The sequence below is a fragment of the Drosophila bipectinata genome, chromosome 4, assembly GCF_030179905.1.
Source record: "Drosophila bipectinata strain 14024-0381.07 chromosome 4, DbipHiC1v2, whole genome shotgun sequence".
NCBI lineage: Eukaryota > Metazoa > Arthropoda > Insecta > Diptera > Drosophilidae > Drosophila > Drosophila bipectinata.
In genome coordinates this window covers 20,005,382-20,029,137 of record NC_091740.1, presented here as the reverse complement: position 1 = coordinate 20,029,137, position 23,756 = coordinate 20,005,382, and the positions used below count along the sequence as shown (strand labels likewise).

The following is a 23,756-nucleotide window of genomic DNA, read 5'->3' as shown; positions in this document are numbered from 1 at the left end:
GTCTTAAGTATTGACTGGGGAGTACTCGTCTACCCTAGAGGCATAGTGAATTCGAACTAGAGGCGAACTGCTGGGGATCCCAACTCAATTGCTTCGGTTGGTTTTTTCCCAAAAGTATGCAAGTCATTTTTTTTCCTGAGAATTCACCTTTGAACTTTAAAAGTAAGTTAAAGTGTGGGTTGAAGAGATAAGTACCGTATATATTATAGCCGGGAGACTCGACTATAGCCGTCCTTTCTTGTTTTAGTAAGTAAAGTTGTATTTTGTCGACTTTCCAAGTGTGCATACTAGACAGACATGGACGGTTTTATACTATATGGAAATTTGCATAACATCTAAATATATAAGTATGTATGTACATACATATGTATATTTTATTGAGACTTGCAAAATTTTGTAAAGAAATGTAATATAATAAATATATCCCTGGTTTAAAACCTATAGCCGGGTCTACATGCATAAAGGGTTAAATCGGACAACATGATCGTACCAGTGTTATCATTAATAAATACTTAAAATTCTCAAGTTTCTCTGTACATATGTATATATGTATATTCATATGTGTGGGTTTACGTTTTTTAAATGACTTACATACATACATACATATGTACATTTAAAAGGCATAAAACACAATATGTAAGTACATATATGCTCATAGACATACAGACATAGGTACTTACATATATACATACATATATATTAATATTTGAGTACTTATGCACGTATGTATGTACATATGAATGTATATATTTTTGTACACAATAGGACACAGTTTTTAAACCTGTAGCGTAGCGATAGACTTGAAGAAATTCGTTGTAAGGCTCAGCGGGAATGCATCTGCTATCCGGAGGCGCTGTCAGTTTAAACCAACAAACATACCCAGGTTCTCTTTCTGAGCCATTGTATTTTAACGTCTTATTTAAGTCCACTACGTGTTCGTTTTTGTATCAACGATCATAAACCTACAAACATTTTACAGATCCTACATACAAATGAACACATGCTTGTATGTATGCATGCAATTTTAAACCTTTGCTGCACGTGTATATACAATAGGTACGTACATATGCGTAGCTGTGTACATATGTACACATATGTATGTATATACATATGTATAAATATCTGTTGAGTGTAAGAAATGTGACTGCAGTCTTTTTATTTTGGGAGCGGTAAAAGTCCATTCTGGGAAACAATAAAATTCTATATTCCTGTACATGCGTATAATAAACATTTACTAGGTAAGAAATATGTATAAATCTGGTGGTTTTTTATGTTTTTTTTTGTAAAATGTGTTTTGTACATATGTACATATATAGCTATGTGTGTATATATACATATTTACATATGTATATTCTACATTTTATGCATCAGATACCTGGATAAATAGATACACATGTATGTATGTATATTCACATTTGTACCTGCAAAATGTATAAATATATTTATATATGTACATACATACATATCTGTACATACATATGTACATATCTACGTATATTTTGCACCGTGCCTTCCTATACAAGCTTATATTGAATCGAGCCCAATGACTTTATTTTCATCGGCTGGCACCAACACAAATTTTAAAGGCTTAATTAGTCAGAGGATCGAAGGGAAAAAGAAAAAAAAGACATCGTTGCCGACAGCGCCGTCCATGTTACACATACATACATACATAAATGGTATATGTATAAACGTATGTATGTATGAAAATAAATGTACGAACATAAACATATACACACACGTATACATACATATAAATACATACATACACCTAAGCTCTTTAAATCCAGTTTCTTTCTCCATTAAAGACAAGGCAGGCACAGATTGAAGCATCATCATTATCAAGAAATTGAGCAGAGTTGGCCTTTGGAATTATGTTGTCTTTCGGGACAAAAAACGGAAAGAAGACGAAACAACGCATTTCAGAGAATTGTTGCCGGGTAACAGAAACCAATGAATACACATTAGAATATCTTTATTTATGTATGTATATACATACATACATATGTATGTATCTTGTATAGGAATTCCCACATTTTGCCCATGTTATTATACATACAATATACAACTTATATTTCACAATAATTTTAATTATTTTCCCGTTATTTCTTAAAGTCACATAAATACATACATATAACATGCGTTTTCATAAGTGCATTAATATACACATGTAAATATATGTACAATATATATGCATGTTTTTCAAAAGCGTGAAAATATAAAAGCCTCCCATTAAGCAGGTTATATTAAAGGTTTATTGTCATGAGTCGAAAAATACTTTTCTAATGATACAGATTTTTTTTTATTTTATTTTTTATGCTCTTGTGTTCCGCCTCACAAGGTAACGTCTTTACCGGGCGTAAAAAAAACCTTCACCGGGGCCCATTTCTCTTCTTCTTTTCATAACCTGTATAATATGTGTACGTTCCGAATAATATGTGTACTTTCCCTAAGGTTCAAGCATCCTGATTTTTCATAGTTTATATGCATAAAAGTCGCTTGATTTGACTTAATTGCGTTCAAAGGTAATTTCTAAACCGCGTAGAGATTGAAAATATCACTCACGTGATACTTCCGATACCGGTACCGCATTTTTAGATTTATTCGTCCGTTTCGGCCATGTTTGCACAAGAAAATACACCTTGTTCGTATTTTATTTAAAATAACATTTACAACTAATTGAAAACAACCCAAGAAAAAATTTATATTCACTTGTAACGTTTTTAAGGGCACCTTTATTCTCACGTTTATTTTTAATTAATATGACACATACAGGATAAATCTGTATGTATAAAGACGATATGTTTATATATATATACTACGTGCAGAGAAGAATGTTTTGCAAAGCTTGGAGTCTATAACTTTCCAACAAAAACTCAAGTACTTGAAAAAAAAGACAATTTCCATGCTTATATCGACTCATCCTTTATAAGAATATATAAATAAAAGTATGTATTATACTCTATAAAATCTGAAATTTTACGCTAAAGAAATATAAAAAGGATACAAACAACATTTTTAAAAAAGCGAATACAGGAGGTTTTAATTCAAAGTCCTTAAAGTTCTAAACTATTTGACTCTTTAGTACAAGTTAGGCTAAATAAGTTCAAGTATTTATTAAGGGGAGGGTAAGGTATTAAATTTTTTTTTTATTTTTTAAATTGAATGCATAATATCTGAAGAATATTGTGTCAAAATTTCAAGTCAATTAAAGCAAAATTGACGAAGTTATTAGTTATTGACGAAGTTGCTTGCAAACGTTTTACACTGGATTTTGTTTTGTTTAAAACTTTAAAGCGTTATTCCCACAACTCACGTTTTCAAAGTCGGTGCCCCTCATAACTTCAAAACTACTGCACCGATCCTTTTGAAATTTTAAACACTATTTCTGTACATATTTTACGAGGTAACGCTGTCGAGTTTTTTTTTTTTTTTTTTCATAGTTTTGATTTTGCAATGACAAATTAACCGATTTTTTCCCAAAAAATTGAGTTTTTCACTTCAAAGTCTTCGAAAAAATTAAAAAATTGCAATTTTCAAAAAACCTTTACAGCGTTACCTGGGGCGAACTATTATCTAACGAATGAATTTTCATTTTTTGATTACAAACGATCCAGCACCGAGTTATGAGGGGCACCGCAATTCAACTTTTTTTGGCGACACGTCCGGACAACTACTACCATTGCCATATTTTTAAATATTTTTTTGTAAAAATTTTATTAAACATTCTTCTAATGTCATACTTTAATATACCGTTGGTTGAATAAATAAATTTTAACTGTGTCGTCAGGAAAAAAATCACAAAAACATGGCTTTTTTCGCATGATTTGACCTTACCCTCCCCTTAAATAAATACATATTGGTATTTATACCCAATGTGTTTATTGTCTCATAAAAGTAGAACATTTTAAAAAATAAATAAAGGGTTTATTGAAAGCTTATTAAAATTTTATTTATTATTTCTGTTTTTATAGTAAGTTCTCGTATAAACACTTATAAGTCAGTAAACACTTATTGTACCGGCTCTTCCTGGTATTCTAAGGTTGAGATAGAGTTTGACTGTGAAAAAATCGAAACTTAATTACGTTAAAAGATGAAAAGAATGTTAGCTTCGGGCAGACCCGAAGTTGATACATATGTATATCCTTGCATGTACATAAAATAAATGAAAAAACTTGCATAAAATACCAATGTTAAAATATTTTCAATCAATCACTTATGTGGCAGCTATAAGACGTAGGCCACCCGATCCCAACCGCTTCGACTTTATAATGCGTGCAAAGGAAAGAAGGACGTATCTCGATATCTTTTTTTTATTATTATTTTTATTATAAAACATATAAAATGCTTATAATACATTTTTCATAAGAATTTGCCAACTATAACCGATCTTTATACCCTTGAGTTGAAGGGCGGAGCTAAAGCTTATACTGCAGTTAAGATCGTTTATAGTTGGCGAATTCTTATGGGAAATGTATTATAAACCATATTTCTTATGTTTTATTGCTAAAACTTAAAAAAAAGATCCGAAGTTTTTATCTTTAAAAATACGAATGTTGGTTTATTAACAATCGGTCAGTTGTATGACAATCGTTCAGTTCCTGAGAAAGAAAATTATACATATACTCTATAAAGAAATGTCTCCTTTACTTTGGGTTTTTTGACCAAAGTTATAAAAACCTCTGCAAGGGTATAATAAACACACCTTTGGTTGCTAACTTTTTTTTTAACTTTGTAGAAATATAAAATAAATAAATAAAACAAAGTTTCTTAAATATTAACAACTTTATGGGTTTTTCAAGTTTGAACAAATTTTTGTTTTATAGAAACGATGAGGAAAGGTTTATTTTAATAAACTAATCAACCGGTCCTTGCGGAACGTGAGGGATACAAAAAATATATAGATCCCGGGCATTATCATTTATGGAAATGAAACTTTTTAATTGCATACAAGGTTTGAATTTAAATGCGTATATGGTAGCGTATATTGTCGCTAAATCCATGCATTTCAATTTTTTGTATATGTATCTTTGTAGGTATACGTATGTACGTACATATACCGATTTTTTTTGTAACCTAAAAATCATTACAAAACATAAGCTTGGATTTTTTATTTCAAATTTTTACTTTTATATACTTTTATTCTAAAAATATTTTTTAACTCAAAAAAAATTATGAAAGATGGTATAAAAATGAATGTGTATAAATCATTCCTTATGAAACAGGCTGGGTACATACACATGTACATATAATAGTTTTGGCTAGTAAACAGCCAACTTGCCATAGCTATCAGCCTTTGTGTACATGTATTGTGTAGCCATCTTCGATCAGCCCGCCTTCGTTTGTTGTTCGTGATCTGTTTCTATACATATACTAAGACATCACAATCAGGGTTTGTTTTTAATGTACGTATGTATGTATGTATATATGAGTTTGTGGTAGCGAATGTATCTGTATATAAATTTGTATGTGGGATTCGAAATGCTCCATGTATGCTGACCGAAGACCTTATACTGATCATCTGCACTGAGCGAATCCCATAGTACAAAATAAATATAAAAAAATATAATAACTTAGTTTGGCCGAAAAGCATCGGGTCCAAAATATGTACATACATATGTAAATATGCATAGACATTTTTAGCTCTCTTCGAATTTGAGCCGCAGTTCTGTTGAGTACGGTCAAAATCGTCGTAGCGCACGAGCTCAAACATGGTTCGATCCCTCCCACCAACAAAAAAAAACAAAAACCTCACTCGACACGACCTGTTGAGTATTGTGCAGTTGGGCCAAAACGAAACGGAGTATCGGATCTCTTGTTCTTAACCAACTGCACAATACGCAACATGTCGTGTCGTGCGAGAAGTCAATATACGATCCTATAGTCTCGTCTCCCTCGGTCGCAACTGCACAGTACCCAACCTTGCTCGACAAGATGAGCATGTTGGAACCGAAATGGAGGCACGAACTACAACATGAAACACTTGAAAAAATCGAATATGAAATATAGTTGGCAAAAATATTGTATCTGTTATTTTCGAAGTTATTGTCAAGCGCGCGTTGTTGGGTGAAGCATCGAAGCCACGGAAGGCACTGAAACTGTGGATATTTGGTCAAAAATTAGTCATTCGAATTCGAAAACAGAATATTATGTGTATATATATTTTTAAATTGTTGGAATTCGAATATATCCTAACTAATCCTTTAACTAATTAAAATAATTCAATTAATTAAAAACCCTCAAATAAAGTGATCATATATTAAACTATGGGAAACCAACGATTATTAAGATACAAGCTTTTTGTATGTTTAGTATTTCCTAACGTTTTAAAGTGTCTGATTCACAATAAAAATTTTTAAAAAGTGCCGACGGTATACGATTTAATAATAATAAAAGCACGACAATATTTGGATTTGAATATAAACATGGACGCGTACCCTTTGCCAACATATTTTCCTCTTGCGTAAGTTCAATTTAATTTTTATACCCTTGCAGAGGGTATTATAATTTTGTCCAAAAGTGTGCAACGCAGTGAAGGAGACATCTCCGACCCTATAAAGTATATATATTCTTGATCAGGATCACCTCCTGAGTTGATATGAGCATGTCCGTCTGTCCGTCTGTCCGTCTGTCTGTCCGTTTCTACGCGAACTAGTCTCTCAGTTTTGAAGCTATCGTCTTGAAACTTTGCACACACCCTTCTTTCCTTTGCACGCAGTATATAAGTCGGAACGGCCGGGATCGGCCGACTATATCCTATAGCTGCCATATAACTGATTGATCGGAAATGGTATAACTTTGGTGTTTTTAGAGTTAGAGAGTTCAAATTTGACACGAAAACTGTTTTTGGCAAAATTACGACATGCCAAATTTCATAAGGATCGGCCGACTATATCCTATAGCTGCCATATAACTGAACGATCGGAAATGATCCAACTTTCGTGTTTTTGAAGATAGAAAGCTGAAACTTAATACAGATTCTATTTTTGGCCAGTTGATCCAACCTACCAAATTTCATTAGGATCGGCCGACTATATCCTATAGCTGCCATATAACTGAACGATCGGAAATGGTACTTGGTAGAAATATCAACTTTCGTATTTTTGAAGATAGAAGTTTGGGACTTTTTTTAGATTTTTTATTTTAGTTAATTAGTTTTATTATGATGTAATCAATAGGATCGGCCAACTATATCCAATGTTTGCGATATATATCCGGTTTTAACTGCAAGGGTATATAAACTTCGGCTCCGCCCGAAGTTAGCTTTCCTTTCTTGTTTTTTTATATTTTTATAAAAAAATTAAATTTAATTTTTATATATATATATTCTTAAGGCTTGTTAAGTTTATTATTATCAAGTTATGTTGTAATGTGTTGAAGGACGAACGCCAAACATTTCTTGATAACCTTAAGAAATATCTTTTTATTATATGTTTCCAATCAATCCTTATACAGTAATATATAATTGATTTGATCAGAGAAATACTTTTCGAAAATTTAGAAATCCAATTATTATCAGAACACGAAACAAAATTTTCAGCTCTTAATATTCGGTAGAATATAAGAATTCTCAGTTTGAAAAAAGCATATAAATCTTCCAGTACCCCAAAATTAAAAAAAAATGTTAAAAGTCATTGTATTACAAATGCTCAGTTATACCATGAAATCAAATAAAGAGAAATAAAGCGTATAACATAGTTGTGAAATTTTGTCCCTACTTTATATGCTAGGTCCTCGCTTTGTTTTCGTGCGAATGTACATATATAACAGGGAGGAGGAAAGTAAATAAAGTCATAGTAAATATTTACCTCATAAAGTATATATTTTGTTACAGAATAAAAATCCAAATCGATAAAGTCCATCTGATTTTGCACCAATTCAGATAAGTTGAGATTGATTGATTTTCGTAGCTCCAGTTCAGATAAGTTGTACTTGATATTTGATGACAATCTCCTCCTCCCTTACCGAGAAAAGAAGAATGTGCGAAGAGTGTGATACAGTTAGCGTAGAAACAGACAGACAAACGGAAAGACGGAAAGGCGGATAGCTATTGACCTAGGAGGTGATGCTGATCATGAATGTATATAGTGTTGGAGATGTGTCCTTTACTTTGACCCTTGAAAAAGGTCAATTATGTTATAGACTATCCTTTATATAGTCTATAAATAAAACGTTGGGACTTGCCGCGAACATTCATTTTAGTCTATTTATCCGTTGTAACATTGGTAGACTAAAATCAATAGCTGACGGTGGAATAAAAATAAAAATTTAAGCTACTTTGGAATTTTATTTAATATTACAATTTTAGTAATATTTGTATTTTATGCGATTGGGTTGATAATAAAATTCTAATAAAGATCAGTAAGAGATCGGAACCTTATCCGATATTTGCGATATATATCCGCTCAAATCTTATTATATATACCGTGTCTTTACTTTTATCTTTCAATTATTTGAAGTCGATTGATGATGTATGGTTTCTAGTTTTTAGAAACTCGAAAAATAAAGGGGGATACATGACCCATGATTTTTTGACGAATGCCTTTTTTGATCCATCTGTGATACATTCTATTCCGCAATTTCACTTGATTTAGCTGACTTTCCGATGTATTACGGTGCTTTCGGCTGCTCTATTCAGGAATCCGGCAAAGCGTTTCCCGTGGAACAATATTTCTTTTTATACCTATTAAATTACGCAGAGAAAGAGACATCTCCGACTCTAAGAAGTATAAATATTCTTGATCAGCATTATCTCTTGATCCTCCTGGGTATGTCGGTTTGCAAGTCCGTCTTTCATTTGTCTGTCTGTTCCTAAGATACCTAGTTTTTCTAGGGACTTGAGACTTTCTTTGAATTCTATGTTGGGCCAACTGATTTAACCTACCAAATTTCATAAGGATTGTCCAACAACACCTACAGCTGCCATAAAACAGAACGATCCTTAGTGCCGTAAAATTTGTAGTTATTAAAAATAAAAGCTAGGAATATTTCAAAAATTTATATTTAGGGGTGCTACAAAAATGGCTAACGGAAATAATTCCCCCGAATTAATCCCGCTAAAAAATTTTAGCTGCGACAGAGAACCTTGATTTATTTAATTTAATCTGCTAATTTAGTATATGAATATATTTAAGTTAGCTGATATACCCGGTACTCGTAGAATTCAAGGGTATACTGTAGTCTTGTGAATGTATGTAACATAGAGAAGGAATTATCTCCGACCCCATAAAGTATACATATATATTATTGATCAGCATCAACAACCGAGTCGATATAGGCATGTCCGTCTGTCCGTCCGTCCGAACGCGTGGATCTCAGATACTATAAAAGGGAAGCTATAGGATTTGGCATGGAGACTCCTAAAATACCCACGCAGTTCAACTTTGTTTCAAATTTTTTTCACGCCCCCACAAATCGTGAAAATCGCCAAAGTACTTTGCCGTACGCCAAAGTACAAGTACACCAATGTATTTCTATAGTTAATATATATCCGAAAAACAAATTCCATTCATATTTAAGTTTTAGAGGTGTTATAGACTTCCCAACTGCTTCCCAACTGCATCGGTAGTATAGCGTAGGTAGGGTTACTTTTTTTTTTGTCCAAGCGCAAAAGTATGCAACAACAATTTGTTGCTGAGGATCCATACTATTAAAGTTTAAACTATAAAAGTTAGTTAAATTGTAGGTGGAAGAGATGAGTACCGGGTACAATATTGTCGGGAAATTTGACTATGGCCGTCCTTTCTTGCCTTTTTTTGTACCAATCTTTTTGCCAGGGTGTTGAGGTGACATTTAATGCGTATCAAGTAGATTTCTGCTACGTTATCTCCTTCTTTATTATGGGTCATTACACATTCTTCTAATCACGTTACTTTGGCCACTCTTCTTTTATTAAGGATTGTTTTCGCCGTAACTTCATAGATTTAGTAGACATACTTCAAAATGGGGCTCAAAATGGATTCATAAATTCGGACTTTGTTGTCGAAGAACAATTTGTTTCTGAGCAAAAGAAGCCCAAACATAACAGCCACATTCGAATGAACTTATTGCTTTAGCATAGTTGTGTGCTTTTGTAAATTGAGACCCCTGCCCAAGATGACCCAGAGGTATTTGTAAGTGTTCTCGTGTCGAAGTCTGAGACTATCGTGGGAAATTCCAGGGCAGATCTTAAGCCCTGTTGAAAACACAAACTTATTTGCTGCCGTTTATTCGGATATTCCCATCAGTGGTCCATTTTTCAAAACGGGAGACATATTCCTGCAGCCTAAGGTGGCAGCGTCTATGCATGGATGGCTGGGTCAACTGCGTAATGAGGAGGTTCTCATCGTCATCATTCTCAACCTGCGTACAACTCCAGAAATCAGGCATATCAGGTGATACTCTAGCTGAGATAGGTCGTTTAGAAGATTTTTCGCCATCAATGATTATAGAAAATTTCCTTCCGAAAGGAACCTTTTGATTAATGGAAAAGCTGTGGCGCCAGAATCGTCTTCAGCTTGCATAACAGACTGTCGTGTCCAACACTATCAAACGTTTGTTTGATAAAGACAGTTCATGCATACATTTTGCTTTCCATAGCGTCCAGAGCGAAGCTAACCACACAGTGTAACTGTTCTGGTGTATCGTGAAAAAATTGAAAAATGCCACTTTGGAATTATACTGCACAAATACTGCATCAATGGTAGCCATACGATATAGAAAGGCGCCCCGGTCTTTCCAAATTATTTACCAAAGGAAATAAGAATGTGTGCAAAGATTTAAATCAAAAGCTTTAAAACTGAGCGACTTTCCGCGTAGAAACAGAAAAATGGACAGACGGACACGATCCTGATCAAGAATATATATGCTTTATCGGGTCGGAGATGTCTTCTTTGCACACATTACACACATTGCAAAAATATAATGCATTCTGCAAGTGTAGCATGAAAGCGAAGCTAACCTTCAGACAGTTATTATTATATATAGAAACATATATATATACATACTATATACGTATATACAAATAAAACAAGAAAGGAAAGCTAACTTCGGGCGGAGCCGAAGTTGATATACCCTTGCAGTTAAAACCGGATATATATCGCAAACATCGGATATAGTTGGCCGATCCTTATGAGAATATGATAATATAACCCAATTTATTATAATACAAAATCTAAAAAAAAGTCCCAAACTTCTATCTTTAAAAATACCAAAGTTGGTATTTCTACCAAAAACCATTTCCGATCGGTCAGTTATATGGCAGCTGTAAGATATAGTCGGCCGATCGTTATGAAATTTGGCAAGTCGTTTTATTTTGCCAAAAATAGCTCTAATGTAAAATTTCAACTCTCTAACTCTAAAAACATCAAAGTTATACCATTTCCGATCAATCATTTATATGGCAGCTATAGAATATAGTCGGCCGATACCGGTCGTTCCGACTTATATACTGTGTGCAAAGGAATGAAGGGTGTGTGCAAAGTTTCAAGTCGATAGCTTTAAAACTATCAGACAGACGGACAGACGGACAGACGGACATGCTCATATCAACTCAGGAGTTGATCCTGATTAAGAATATACATACTTTATAGGGTCAAAGATGTCTCCTTAACTGCGTTGCACACTTTTGACCAAAATTATAATACCCTCTGCAAGGGTATAAAAAATAAATATATACAAATATTGTATAAAGCTGGCTGAATTTTTGTTGAACCAACTGCCAGGACATACCTCAGCAATAACAGGTACTAAGCAACAGTGAATGGCATGCAACTTCATTACCTAAACCCGAAACCGAATCAGCCATATCAGCAGCATAGATGGACGACTTTCTGGGGCATGTTGACATAACGCATTCACCTAATTTTTTAGGGACGACCGAATATATCCTAAAGCTGCCATATAATTAAACAATGGGAAATTTCATAACTTGGGTGTTGTTAAGACAAAATATTTGTTATGGCCCTAATATGGACTTTCTTTTTGGAAAATTTATCCATTTTAAAAATTAAAAATGATCTGTAAATATGGTAATGTACGGTGTTAAACATCAGCGCCTTTCAGAATTTTATTCTTTGAGCGAAAAAAAATAAAAATTTGTGCAAAGTTTAAAGTGAATAGCTTAGAAAAGGTTAAAGAATAATTTTTCTTCTTGGATATTTACATTTTTATCTACAAAATAATTGTATTATTTTCAGATACTCCGAGTTGCAATTTTTGGCATCTAGGCGGGCTGCTGCCGTTGCAGCCGCAGCAACAGTTTTACCGGGATCATCATGCATAAATCATACACACATGACAGATGTTTCTGGCTCCTTAGTTTCAATGGCAGAGCCTTCAAATAACATAAAAGAGACGGGACAAACTCTCCAAACAATTTCTAACGGAAACACCTTGAACCCAAACTCTACCGGACATATTCACAATCATCAACATGTTCATAGTATTAATGGGCAACCACATGAATTTCATCCAGCCTACAGAATTCCAGGATATATGGAACAGTTATATTCCCTTCAACGAAGCAGCCCAAATGGATCATTCCATGGTAAAAAACTTTATCCAATTTATATTTAATACATTATTTATAAATGTTATGCAATAGATCCATATACAAATTGTGCGTCTGCTTTTCACCTAGCCGGAATTGGATTGGCGTCTGGAGACTTCTTAGGTACCCGGACTATAGGTTCCCTTGGAGACTTGCATCACGCTGCAGTAGCCGCTGCAGCTGGATCCCTGGCAAGCACAGATTTTAATTTTAGCATCGATGGAAACAGACGCTTAAGTAGTCCTCGACCAGCTGGTGGTAGCATTCGGAACACAATTAGCCGTAAAAGAGCCTTATCTTCATCACCTTATTCAGATTCATTCGACATAAATTCCATGATACGATTCTCACCAAACTCTTTAGCAACTTTTATGAATGGTTCGCGGGGAAGCAGTACGGCTAGTGGATCTTACGGCCATATTTCCGCTGGTACACTAAACCACATGGCTCATGCACATTCAGCACTAGGACCACGCCTTCAACAAATACAAGCTCATTTTCTACGTGCTAGTGCAGGGCTTTTAAATCCAATATCTTCTCAACAATGTACAGCAGCTGGATTTTCTATGGGACCTGTTCCGAGTGCATCTTCTTTGGGTATTAATGATATTCATGCAAATCTAAATGACTTACCTTTACATATCCAAACACCTGTTGATGGTGTAAAACAAACCTCTAAGGTAATGTTTTTATTATATTTATTCATATTTATTTATTAAGTAAGGCATCTAGATAAAATTAGCTTTTGAAATTAATTTGTATACCCTTGCAGAGGGTATTATAATTTTGGTCAAATGTGTGCAACACAGTGAAGAAGACATCTCCGACCCTATAAAGTATATATATTCTTGATCAGGATCACCTCCTAAGTGGATATAAGCTTGTCCGTCTGTCTATCGACTTAAAACTTTTAACACACCCACCTTGTTTTTGCACGCAGTATATAAGTCGGAACGGACGGGATCGGCCGACTATATTCTACAGCTGCCATTGATCGGAAATGCTATAACTTTGGAGCTACAGTCGAGTCCCGATAATTCGAAATGGCATGGGGATCACTTTTTTACGAATTTAATTTATACGGGAATTCAATGTATCGAGATTTTTATTTAACGGGGCTCAAAAATGAAAGAGTCGAATTAAAGGGGTTCTTACATTTCACATCATGTTTACATATGTATTTAACTTTTTTGAAATTAAACAAACATTATAAGTATGTACATTCATTTGTACGTTTTTCAAATGAGGGGAAAATTAAACAGAAACATGAAATTGCAATAATATAAAATTAAAGAATTAAGCAGAAACATTAAATTATAAAAAACAAAAAAAACAAGCTTTAAAATAATTGGACATTTTTGGTAACAATAATTAGTAACAGCAAACTCAACGAAAACAGTGAGACAAACACAAAATTCATAATGCATAGCGACATAGAGGCGGCATACCTGTCTGCAAAATCTACCGGTGCTTTAACTACAACAAAAATTTCGCATCGCATTACGATTTATAAGAGGTTAGGAAACAAAATGACGATTTATAAGAGGTTCAATATTCTTTGCGTTGCGCCAAATACTACGAATTAACGAGGGGACCAAAATGTATGGAATTTTTACGAATTAACGAGTTTTTTTCAAGGGGACAGAATTTTTTACGAATTTTTTACGATTTTCGTTTAAGCGGGGTACGAATTATCGGGATTCGACTGTATAAGAGAGTATGTATTTTGTATGTATGCTATTTTTGGCCAAATAATACGACGTATCAAATTTCATAAGGATCGGCTGACTATATCTTAAAGCTGCTATATACCTGAACGATCGGAAATGGTATTTGATAAAAAATACTTTGTATCTACAACTACAATCTACAATACCACAACTTTGGTATTTTTGTAGATATAAGCTTGGGACGTTTTGAGACGAAGACGAAGACGAAGCTGAAGATGAATTCCTTGCGATGCGAGTAAGCTAATAGGTTACATAGTGCAAGACGAATTTGTTGCGATTTTGTGATGTTAGACGCGATGGATTTCTCTTCAGATGATTAGCTACTGTTAGAGGAAAGTTTATTTTTTAAATTAAAACGAAAGAAAACAGTGAATGGAGTAATTCACCCAATTAATTTGGGAAGAAAAGTATTCGGCGAATTTCATCATTTATTTAATGAGCTGCGACAAGATGAAAAAAAATTTTTGAAGTATACCAGAATGAAAATCAGCACATTTGATTACATTCTGTTAAAAATTGAACCGCTAATTATTAAAAATTGGACAAATTTTAATAAAACCCCAATTATACCTGCAGAAAGGTTAATTGTAACGTTAAGGTGAAAAATTATTAAAAAACTTTTTTGTTTTCATTCATTTTAATCATTTTAAATTTTCATTCAGTTACATTTTTTATATTTTTCTTAATTTGAAAATGTAATAATGTTTCCTGATGAAACGTATTGGTTCGGCACCTGTGGGGATAAAGCATTATCAGAATATTGGGTTAACGAAGATTCAAATTCAGTTAATGATGGTACAGATATGTTAGAAGCTGGGTTTTGAATATTTTGAAATTGAAAAGAGCTTCCCACATTGTATGCATAGTTATAAACAGATTTCTGCATGTCCATTCTGCATAAAAGTTTCGTTTGCGGATCCATTTTTCTAACATGTGGCAATAAGCTCATAAAAAAACCCATATCCTCATCGTCAGCCGAATCGTCATCGTCATCGTCATAGCAAGCAATCGTCAGGAACAAAGCAAAATAGCAAGCGATTCGTCTTCAAAAACAGTACCGCACCGTTTGAAGCTGAACGCTTTTGTTTCGTCTTCATCTTCGTCTTCGTCTCAGCGCGCACTATGTTTGCAGCCTTACTTTTTTTTTGCATCTCTTCGTGCACATCCTTTCCTTCAATACCAGTGCACTATAGGAAATTTTTTTCTGGCCAAAAATCACTTTTTGAAAGTTGATATAAATTAATGTTGCATACCAGAAAGTTCAATAGATGGCATCACTGCGAAGAAATTAGCTGTGGATGTAAATGTTTACATGAGCTTACAATTTGAGTGCGATTTTAAAAACGAGAAAAGTGAAAATTTTATGGACAAAATCAAAAGTTTTGAAATGATAATTTGTATTATGTGTTTGTGTATATGAAGGGTCCGAAAAACTTGTGTTGTGTCCAAAATACTTGTGCAACCTCAAAACCTTTAATGTAAATCTGAGACTACTGTAAAACCGATTAAAATTTATAAAATTAAAAGATTTTTTGATTAAAAAACAAGAAAGTAGAGCTAACTTCGGGCGGAGCCGAAGTTGATATACCCTTGCAGTTCAAACCGGATATATATCGCAAACATCGGATATAGTTGGCCCATCCTTATGAAATTTGGTAAGTTGGATGAACTGAACCAAAAATAGAATCTGTACCAAGTTCCAGCTTTCTATCTTCAAAAACACAAAAGTTGGGTCAATTCCGACCTTTCAGTTATATGGCAGCTATAGGATATAGTCGGCCGATCCTTATGAAATTTGGTAGGTTGGATCAACTGACCAAATATATAATCTGTACTAAATTCCAGCTTTCTATCTTCAAAAACACAAAAGTTGGGTCATTTCCGATCGTTCAGTTATATGGCAGCTATAGGATATAGTTGGCCGATCCTTACCAAATTTTGCATGTTTTGCCAAAAATAGCTCTCATGTAAAATTTGAACTCTCTAACTCTAAAAACACCAAAGTTATACCATTTCCGATCAATCATTTATATGGCAGCTATAGGATATAGTCGGCCGATCCCGGTTCCGACTTATATACTGCGTGCAAAGGAAAGAAGGGTGTGTGCAAAGTTTCAAATCGATAGCTTAAAAACTGAGAGACTAGTTCGCGTAGAAACAGACAGACAGACGGACAGACGGACATGCTCATATCAACTCAGGAGGTGATCCTGATCAAGAATATATATTCTTTATAGGCTCGGGGATGTCTCCTTCACTGCGTTGCACACTTTTGGACAAAATTATAATACCCTCTGCAAGGGTATAAAAAAAACCCAAGTTTCTATCTTCAAAAATACTATCTTCAAAAAAATATTGAAAAAAAAGAATCTGTAGAAAGTTCAAACGCGTTTAAAAAAGTGTATTTCTAAAACACAAAAGTTTCAAACAAGAAAGGCAGCTATAGTCGAGGTTTCCGACTATATTATACACGGTAATCATCTATTCCACCCACAGCTTAACTTACCTTTGTAGTTTCAACTTTAACGGTATGGATTCTCAGCAAAATTGTTTGCTGCATAGTTTTGCGCTTGGGCAAAACAATAACTTCAGCCCCTTACGGTCATACTGCCGATTCAGAAGGGAAGCAGACTAAAAAGTATATAAGTCCCCTAAAACTTATCCGATTTGGCTTCTTTTTGATTTGTCTGTGAAGATTAGTCATTAGATATATAAATCCCATTGGGGTATAAAAATAGAAATTATTGTTCCTATTACAATAAGAGAAGAATTTGGAAAGCTTTTTTAAGGAAAGAGCTGGGAAGAGAAAAACAAATATTAGAGCTTAAATAGGATTAGCCTTACTTGTTAATTAATTTTGCAACTTTTCTATTTTCATAATTTTAAAGCACCTTGATGATGGGCTTAAAAAAAATCTACTGCCTCAAGGTAAATCAAATGAGCAACCATCTTCAACATCCGGTACGATAGCTCAAGTAGAAGCTGACAGTGCATCATCGAACCTGGAAAATCATCAAAGAAAAGTCCCTGATAACAATATAAACGGCGACAAAACTTTTAGCAATCACTCAGAAGATTTAGTTAGGTGTGTCTCTGCGTCGACTACACTCAATGAATACGATTGCGCAAATGCAGATACAACAGATATTAAGGATGAACCCGGAGATTTTATTGAAACAAATTGTCATTGGCATAGTTGTGGAATAGAGTTTTCGACTCAAGATGAACTTGTTCGACATATTAATAACGACCATATTCAAACAAATAAAAAAGCTTTTGTTTGTCGATGGGAAAATTGTTCGAGGGGTGAGAAACCGTTTAAAGCGCAATATATGTTGGTCGTCCATATGCGCCGACATACTGGTGAAAAACCCCACAAATGCACTGTAAGTTTTTTTTTTATCATTTAATATTTTTGTATAAAAACATAATTTAAAAAAAAAACATAAAACACATAAAAAAAATCAACACAATATACATTTTTCCATTTTTATAACCCTTTAGCGTAGGAATAATTGGGTCAAATTGGTTATTTTTAAAGATACTGGCAAAAATAAATTTTTTAGTTTTTGAAAATTTAAAAAAAAATTGTCTCTAGGTGTTAGGAAATTCTCATATGATATGTCCTGTGGGGCTAAAATCCTGTAAAGTACATTTTGACATACTGTAAAGAAAAGCATATTTTAGAGCCGTGGGGGCAACACATGTTAAAAATTTTAGTGTATGCGTAGCAGCCAAAAACAATGAGAGCAGAGCATTCATTGAGTGAAAAAACGTAGGCAGAATTTCCGACCCTATGCACGCGTGCTATGAAAAATGAGAGTCATTAAAATTGATTAAAAACAGCATTTCAAACCGTGCCCGTAGTCCAAAAAGAGTAGTATGTAGTATTTGTTTGTGTCCTTATACCTTAGAAATCGATTGTGATCTGACTTCAATTTTTGTGTAAATATTAGTTTTAAATTAGGGTAGATTTCTAAGGTTCAAGGAGAGTTATAGAATGAGTCAAACCTAGGGTTTTTAATGCACTCTTTTTCGAATGCATACTGTCTGATTGCACTAAGCGCACAAGCGCGCATTCTTCCATATTTTTAATTTAAAAGACTTACTCTGAGATGAAAATTGTTTTTTTTTGACTCGTGTTTGCCAAGGCGTTATTTTTTTACCATTCCGCAGAGCATAAAGGAAAAAAACAATGAGGGGTTTCAAAAGAATGATGATGAAGAAAGTTAAGACGGCTAAAATCCGCATTCATATATAAAAATATATATTATAAATAATTTGTCATGCAAACTTTTTTTTTTGGAATCATAAAATTCTGTAGCTTTTTCTAATAATAAATAGTTGCCTAAACAGGTTTTGTCTTAACCACTGTCCTGTGGCAGGGCAAACATTTAAATTTATAAAAAAATTGTTTTTGGTTAACTCTAATTTGAAAAGTTAGTTAGATAAAAAACTACTTGAATACAAACGAAAAATCTGGGTGCAAACGTGATGGGTAGCCTGTAGAGTCGGAAAAAATTATGTTAATTATTGGGAATATAGCACTGGGTGGTCTTTAAAAGGTTATTAAAACTTCGGCTATATTCGAAGATTAAGTGTTTCACTTCGGTTTGTTTTAATTTTTATTTTTATTTATATAGTTTGAAGGTTGTTGTAAAGCTTATTCACGTTTGGAAAACCTGAAAACTCATTTACGTTCACATACAGGTGAAAAACCATACACCTGCGAGTATCCAGGATGTAGTAAAGCTTTTAGTAATGCAAGCGATCGTGCCAAGCATCAAAATCGAACCCACAGTAACGAGGTGAGTAGAAACAGTTAGCGCTATAATACTCGGTACTTTTTTTACAAACATAAGTAAATTAAAAGAAAACAAAAAATGTTTCCATAAATCCGATTTTAGCATGTCAATATACCTTGTCTACTTTATAAACAGTTTATACTTTCCACAATTTTCCTTGCAAAGTGTTTTTACCGCGTTTTTTCAGAAACTTTTGTATTAAAACAAGATTTAAACTGGCTGGGTTATTTAAAAGTACCGGGTACATTAATAGTCGATTAACTTTAATATAACTGGTAACTTACCTTTATACATACTCCAACAGAAACCGTACATTTGTAAGGCTCCAGGATGTACAAAACGCTACACTGATCCGAGTTCATTGCGAAAACATGTTAAAACCGTTCACGGAGCTGAGTTCTACGCTAATAAAAAGCATAAAGGCTTACCTTTAAATGATGCAAATTCTCGGTTACATAAAGGCATTAGTCAAAAACATCATAATCTCCAAGATCATAATATTGATTCCAGTCCATGCAGCGTTGACCTTCATATTGGAAAAGTGGTTGGAATATCGAGTTCCAGCATTAAGTCGGAAGCAGATGGAAACTCTCCTCACCTTTTTGTTAATGAGGTGGGACCATCAGCATCAGAGTGCTACTTATCATTGACTAACGACGAAGTGGAGAACTTGACTTTGGATGATTGTTGGGATTGCGATGACGATGTAGACGTGGCTGACTTACCAATAGTTTTACGAGCAATGGTTAATGTAGGAAATGGCAATTCATCTGTTTCTTCTGTAGGAGGGGGTGGTATTATGTCTAGGCAACGTTTTAGAAGTCGACTTCAAACTAAAGGTTTTGCGACAAGCGCAGCTTTACTTTGTAACATTCCAGAAAGTAATAGGCTCATCGGGATTAGCGAATTAAATCAGCGAATAACAGATCTTAAAATGGAGCCTGGTATTGCATATCAAGAAGTGGTTCCATTATCAGAAAATTCGTGCGTTGGTGGGTTACCAGAAGAGCTATCACAAACACATCTACAAACTCACAATCCTTTACATTGCAATCAATTACAACAATCCCAATTTCGGCGGGACAGTCAAAACTCTACAGCTAGTACATATTATGGAAGCATGCCGAGTCGTCGTAGTAGTCAGTCATCTCAAGTGTCTTCCATGTCGACGATGCGACCAGATCCCTCCTATAACTTACTTTCCTCTTCCCTATATGATCCTATATCACCTGGATGTTCTCGACGATCTAGCCAATTGTCAAATTTGACTAACTGTTATACACAAACAGCAGTAGCAGGACATGCCAACAAAGATCGTATTTTTAACAGCAGACCGAAAGCTGATAGTTTACCACCACCCCCATCATCTCATTTAACTTCGACTAATTTAAAGCGCCTTCAGGGAAAAGATTCAGAAAGTTCTTACCAGAATAATTTCAATTCGCCTGGCGCCGGTAGGTATTCAATACCAAATGTAATCCATGTTTCAAACAGTCAATTAGATTCAAATGAAATGTCTCGACGCCAGTCTGAACCAATATCAAACGGAATTTCGGAATCTAAAATGCCTCTTTCCTTTCTGAGTAACCAATTCAAAAATGTTCAATGCAATACAAATACTAAAATTCTCATAAACAATGGAAAAGAAGTCAATACTTCTAACACGATTTCGTGTGATCAACACCCAAACGAAAAAATAAACTTGGATGAGGTTGAAGAACTTATTCTTCCCGATGAGATGTTACAGTACTTAGACTTAGTAAAAGAAGATAATAAAAATGGCATAAAAAAAGTTTCCGGGACAATTGATACATTTTCTTTTGAAGATGGTAGCTTGCCAACCAAAGTTAATAAAGTTTACCATCCAATAAATTCTTTGAAAAATGAAATACCATTGCCAAATTCTAACTTTGGTTTAACTTCCAACATACCTCTTCAAACTGTAAGCCAACCAGAATACAGCATAACATCAATTGAAATTCACAATCGAGCCCCAGAAGTTTTTCCGCTATCAGAGACATATTACCATAGTTTTGGCCCTAAAAATAATAATATTGTTAATACAAATACCTTTGAAACGAATCTCCAGCCTTTACCATTAAATTTTAAACAAGGAGATAAGCCCTCACAAACTGAACTAATCAAGTCATCAATGACTAGTTTACCACCGGAGCATAATGAACTACATAAAAATCAAAATATATCAACTAATATTGTTTTGCAATTAAATGAAAACAATAAAAATTGCAACGAAATTCAATGCGGAATCATAAGTCAGTCTCAAATGTCTCCATCTTTAAAGATTAATACTGATTTTCAGGACTCTACTTTAAAGTCGCCATCATATTCAATAGTTAAGTTAAGCGATTCGCATATTTCACAAAAAAAAGAATCGAATGTTCAAACAAATTATGTTAAATCAATGCAGTCAGATACCTATCAACGAACTCTACAGTATGTTCAAAGTTGTCAAAATTGGATGGAGACAAACAATGCAGTTACAGTTCCAACTACTATTGATACTAACTGCTTTTTGGCTGACGTGAGCAGTTCTACGCACCCATATCCTGGGAACATGGTTATTAATGATATGACAACTTCACTAAGTTCACTTTTGGAAGAAAATAAATTTCTTCAAATGATGCATTAAGAAAAGATACAAAAATTAAAAAAAAAAAAAAAAAAAAATTAATTCAAAAATTCAAGTTCATTTTCGATTTAATTATTGAAACTATAAAAATTAATGTAGATAAAAAATATCCATTTATGATTTGACGACAACCTTTTATTCTTAAAATGGTAATACAATTTATTCTTATATCTGAAAGTATTAAAAGTCCTAATGGGCCAATAATACTATAGAATATAAAAGAGATTTAATATATAATTTTGCTTTAAAGAATAAATGAAGTTAATGTTTCCTAAAGTATTCGTAAAAATTATGTCTTCCCAAATAAACATAATAATAAAATTGTTAGTAATAAAAATATGTTTTGCATACTTAATTTCGGATTGGGAAACAACTTCGACACTTTCTGCTAATCTATTGGAAATTAGGTGTTTGGTGTTTTTGTTACTGTGCTACCTAATGTGGGGTGCTACCTCATAACGTACGGCTTAAATCGCTGGAATAGAACCAAGTTTATAAATCGGTAGAAAAAAATAGCTGTGTCCTCGCAAGACATTTAGAATAGTTGTTTTTAGATTTGAAGCAGAGAAAGATGAGATGATGCGGTGGAGACCATTGTAGTTCGAACATAAGTCCCTAAAAGGGTCATCTTCTAGAACCCCTAGTCTTTCTAGTACAGGGGTTCCAAAGCTCAGCATACGGAAGAACAAACTTCAATACCAATGCAAAAAATCACCAATACATTGGAGCAAGATTTTTTTTATCGGTATTAAGTTGGCTAAGTCATGTCGGTATATAAAAAAATTTTGTAGTACCATTTTCAATGGAAAAAAGTTAATTATCAAAAAAAATAATTATGAAATAAAAATATATTGTAATAAATAGTTAAAAATATATATATGTACAATACACAATACAATACAATATATTACAATACAAAATGTAAAAAGTCCCAAACTTCTATCTTCAAGAACACCAATGTTGGTATTTTTACCAAATACCATTTCCGATCGTTTAGTTATATGGGAGCTATAAGATAAAGTCGGCCGATCGTTATGAAATTTTGTAGGTGGGATCAACTGACTAAAAATATAATCTATACTAGTTCTATACAAAAATATAATCCACAAGTTATAACTTTTTCAAAATCACGAATTTTGCATTATTTCCGATTGTTCAGTTAGTTATATGGCAGCTATAGGATATAATCCGCCGGTCGTGATGAAATTTGGTGCGCCGTATCATTTTGCCAAAAAAACCATTCATACAAAATCCGGAAAAAAACTCTCTAACTCTAAAACACCAAATTTATAGTATTTACGATCAATGGCAGCTATAGAATATAGTAGGCCGATCCGATTTTTACATTTCATATCTCGGTAACACAAACTTAAAAATAATAAAACAAAAATAAATTATTTAAATATAAAAATACATGAATTAAATTGATTTTCAGCCTTTGGCATAAGTATTTCGACAAGTTGTTTTAAATAATGTAACATAAAACAAAATTTTGAAATGTACTTAAAGTATAATTTGAATTAATAAAATATATAATCCCCTTTATTTTGAATAACTTTTTGAAGTCGTTTTGGAACTGAGCCCACTAAAGCTTTGAGGGTATACGTGGACAAATGGTTCCAAAGGGAAGTAACCTCGTCATTTGTTTTTTCTTTGCTTTTATGCGAAGAAGCAATTCGCTTCCGCTTTATGAGAGACCACACGTTTTCAATAACATTCAAGTCTGGACTTTGTGGTGGCCAGTCGAGAGTATTGACAACAACATCCTGTAAAAACTTGGTGATCATTCTGCTTTTGTGGCTTCGGGCATTATACTGTTGCAGGATAAATGATTCACCGATAAGCTTGTCTCCGGAAGGGAAACAGTTAAAATTTACCACTCTCAAATATTGCCCTTGGTTCATCGAGCCTTCAACGGGCACCAAGTCACCCAACCTATTGTATGAGATGCACCCCCAGAACATAACCGAGCCACCGCCATGATTCACTGTTTGCAAACGGGCCTATTTTTTGTCGTTGTACGCGTGGCAGTCTTACAAGAA

General features: G+C 33.8%; 1 protein-coding gene across 7 annotated transcripts; it reads left to right on the top strand.

The window, feature by feature from the left end:
- The first annotated feature begins 1,115 nt into the window (after window positions 1-1,115).
- ci (cubitus interruptus) lies at window positions 1,116-22,053 on the top strand. Of its 7 annotated transcripts, XM_070282422.1 has the most exons (7): window positions 1,132-1,238; window positions 1,809-1,940; window positions 12,177-12,526; window positions 12,584-13,209; window positions 17,148-17,645; window positions 18,903-19,067; window positions 19,369-22,053. In XM_070282422.1, exons 3-7 carry the CDS (start codon window positions 12,274-12,276, stop codon window positions 21,712-21,714), a joined length of 3,888 nt encoding a protein of 1,295 aa, XP_070138523.1. In that variant the 5' UTR covers window positions 1,132-1,238; window positions 1,809-1,940; window positions 12,177-12,273; the 3' UTR covers window positions 21,715-22,053. The 7 variants fall into 7 exon arrangements, with proteins under 7 accessions (XP_017088051.2, XP_070138523.1, XP_017088052.2 ...); XM_017232562.3 differs by lacking the exon at window positions 1,809-1,940 and having other exon boundaries at window positions 1,116-1,238; XM_017232563.3 differs by lacking the exon at window positions 1,132-1,238 and having other exon boundaries at window positions 1,803-1,940.
- Window positions 22,054-23,756: the final 1,703 nt, after the last annotated feature.

Bases quoted from the DNA above. Each gene is read 5' to 3' on its own strand.
- ci (XM_017232560.3), top strand. From the start codon at position 6,426: ATGGACGCGTACCCTTTGCCAACATATTTTCCTCTTGC. The intron at 6,464-12,176 runs GTAAGTTCAATT...TATTATTTTCAG, and splicing joins CCAACATATTTTCCTCTTGC to ATACTCCGAGTTGCAATTTT. The intron at 13,210-17,147 runs GTAATGTTTTTA...ATAATTTTAAAG, and splicing joins GTGTAAAACAAACCTCTAAG to CACCTTGATGATGGGCTTAA.